Source organism: Protomyctophum parallelum (assembly GCF_964188405.1).
Source record: "Protomyctophum parallelum genome assembly, chromosome: 18".
In the NCBI taxonomy this organism is placed as follows: Eukaryota; Metazoa; Chordata; class Actinopteri; order Myctophiformes; family Myctophidae; genus Protomyctophum; species Protomyctophum parallelum.
The window spans coordinates 6307632-6310131 of NC_139716.1; the positions used below are offsets into that span (position 1 = coordinate 6307632).

The following is a 2500-nucleotide window of genomic DNA, read 5'->3' on the forward strand; positions in this document are numbered from 1 at the left end:
CCTTTTGGTGTTTTAAGCATTATGTTATATACTTTAGATATTGAAAAATCGTGAAAATGTGGCGCAAATCTTTGAATACAGTAGATATTCTTTCACAGCAAACTTTTTAACTCAAATCTTTGCTTCTGGAACAACATATTTTGAGATGGGGGTCGGCAGCAAAATAAATTATTAATCTGGGGGTCCTTGACATGAAAAAGGTTGACCACCACTGACATAGAACATAGATTTTTCAGTTTAAATGGGTTAAAATATAGTACTAATTATGCAGAATGTTCCTTTTCACCACTTTTCAAAATGTACACAGATCTTTGTGTGTGTGTGTGTGTGGTGTGTGTGTGTGTGTGTGTGTGTGTGTGTGTGTGTGTGTGTGTGTGTGTGTGTGTGTGTGCATCCGTGTGTCCCGCGCGTGTGTGTCCGCACGCGTGTGTGGGTGTATATTTATAATAATTTATTATTTTAATGTGAAGCACACTGAGTTTATCTGGTATGAAATGTAATAACATTTTCATGTGTTCATCTCCATTCAGGTTGAGGTGGTGTGGACTCACAGAGAGATGCTGTGAAGATCTGGCCTCAGTTCTTTGCTCCAACTCCTCTAGTCTGACACACCTGGACCTGGACCTTAACGCCCTGCACGACGCAGGCGTTAAGCGTCTCTGTGTTGGACTGATGTCAACACATTGTAGACTGGAGAATCTCTGGTCAGTAGTCTTTATCTCTCTCTCTTCTCTCTCTCTCTTCTCTCTCTCTCTCTCTCTCTCTCTCTCTCTCTCTTCATTTTCTCTCTCTCTCTGAGTGGGTGCGGATGTGCTGCTGAGTGTGTGAGAAGCGTTTGGTTTGTTTCCTAAGTTTGTTTCTTTCAAACTTTAATTTTCTTTTTTTTCCCCTTTGATTTGTAGTTAGTAACAGTTTTCACAGTGGTTTAGTCTAACGTGGTATTCCGTGTGCGGCCAGCCGCTGTGCTGGGCGCATTGTTAATTTGTTTGTTAAACAATGAATGCGCTAATACCAGGACTGACAAGAAAACACAGCATTAAGATTGCCTCTGTTATTCCTTGTTCAGTAGAACAATGTGGTTTAGCTGTCGGAGAAGTTGTTGGTTACAACAATGTGAAACCTGCCGCTCGTATGAATGGCGTGGTTGTGATTTTAGTTGACAGTGTTGACAAAGTGCATGTTTTGGTGTAGCGTGGTGTTGTGATAAACGGATCATTTGTTTCTGTGTCCTCCCCTTTCTACACCGTGCAAAAGAGTCACGATCTCTAATGTCCCGCCGTTCATTAATGACGCCGATTTGGCGAGATAATTGTCCAGGTATCGATCAAAAAGCTAACGTCGGGATGCAAGTCCCCGCTATTGAAACACGTTGTATCACATAGACGGCAGGTCCTTATGATTCTGAATAGGACAGATGAGGAACTCAATCTGGTGTTTAGCGTCAGAGTCGATGATTTTAATTATACAGTGTATGCAACTTCTGGCACTTTGAAGTGCTTTAAATGTGGACTGGAGGGGCACTTGGCCCGTGCGTGTCCTGGGGGAGACACAGACATGTCTACTGAACAGGGGGAGGAGGAGGGGGCTGTGGGGGGCGCGCAGCAGAGTCAGGATGGTCCTTTATCTCTCTCTCTCCTCTCTCTCTCTCATTATCTCTCTTTCCTCTCTCTCTCTCTTTCTCTCTCTCTCTCTCTCTCTCTCTCTCTCTCTCTCTCTCTCTCTCTCTTCTCTCATGCGCATGTGCGAGCGTGTGTGGGGTGGTGGTGCGGAGTGAGTATCTACGGAGTGAGCGAGTTTCTTTCTATATTCTTTGTCATGCTTTGCTGGGTTGCTCTTTAAAGAGGTTTTCTCTTTTATTGATTAGTGTTAAATACCCGCTGCAGTCAGCGGGTCTTGTGGCTTTTGTGCGCCACAGCAGCGGCTGCTGCTGCTTGACAATTTGGCGAGGAAACATGGCATTAAAATCTCGCCAAATGTCCCGTGTTCAGTGGAAGACTGCAGCCTGGCAGTGGCCAAGGTGGTCGGAGCGGCTAGTGTAAGATCCGCCGCTAGAATGAACAGTGGAGTGGTGATCTTTGTGGACGGGGTGGAGAAAGCAAACACTGTAGTAACAAACGGTGTGGTCATAAAGGACACGTTTGTGTCCGTGACGCCCCTCGCTGCACCAGCGAAAAAGGTGATGTTGTCGAATCTCCCCCCGTTTATAAGTGATGAACTTATTGTGAAGGAGTTGTCCTGGTTTGGCAAAGTTGTGTCACCAGTAAAAAAGTTGCCGTCAGGCTGCAAATCACCTGAGCTGAGGCACGTTGTGTCGCACAGGAGTATGCTTTTTATGATTCTGAATGACAGGACCCAAGACTTGAAAGCCAATTTTAAGGATGATGGGTTTGAATACACTCTTTTTGCCACTACTGAGAGCATGAAATGTTTCGGATGCGGGGGGGAGGGGCACTCGGTTCGTTCTTTGCCCAGAACGGCCGTCCACTGCTGCTGAGCCCAG

General features: G+C 45.6%; 1 protein-coding gene across 1 annotated transcript in view; it reads left to right on the forward strand.

Annotated features, from left to right (window-relative positions):
- The window catches only part of LOC310875934 (NACHT, LRR and PYD domains-containing protein 3-like), a gene marked incomplete at its 3' end in the record, with an annotated part of 59121 nt that overhangs the window by 33059 nt on the left and 23562 nt on the right, over nt 1–2500 (forward strand). Inside the window, exons 8-9 of the mRNA XM_083789368.1 lie at nt 531–663; nt 1916–2176. Of these exons, the coding sequence (XP_083645494.1) occupies nt 531–663; nt 1916–2176 (394 nt within the window). The remainder of the gene's footprint in view (nt 1–530; nt 664–1915; nt 2177–2500) is intronic.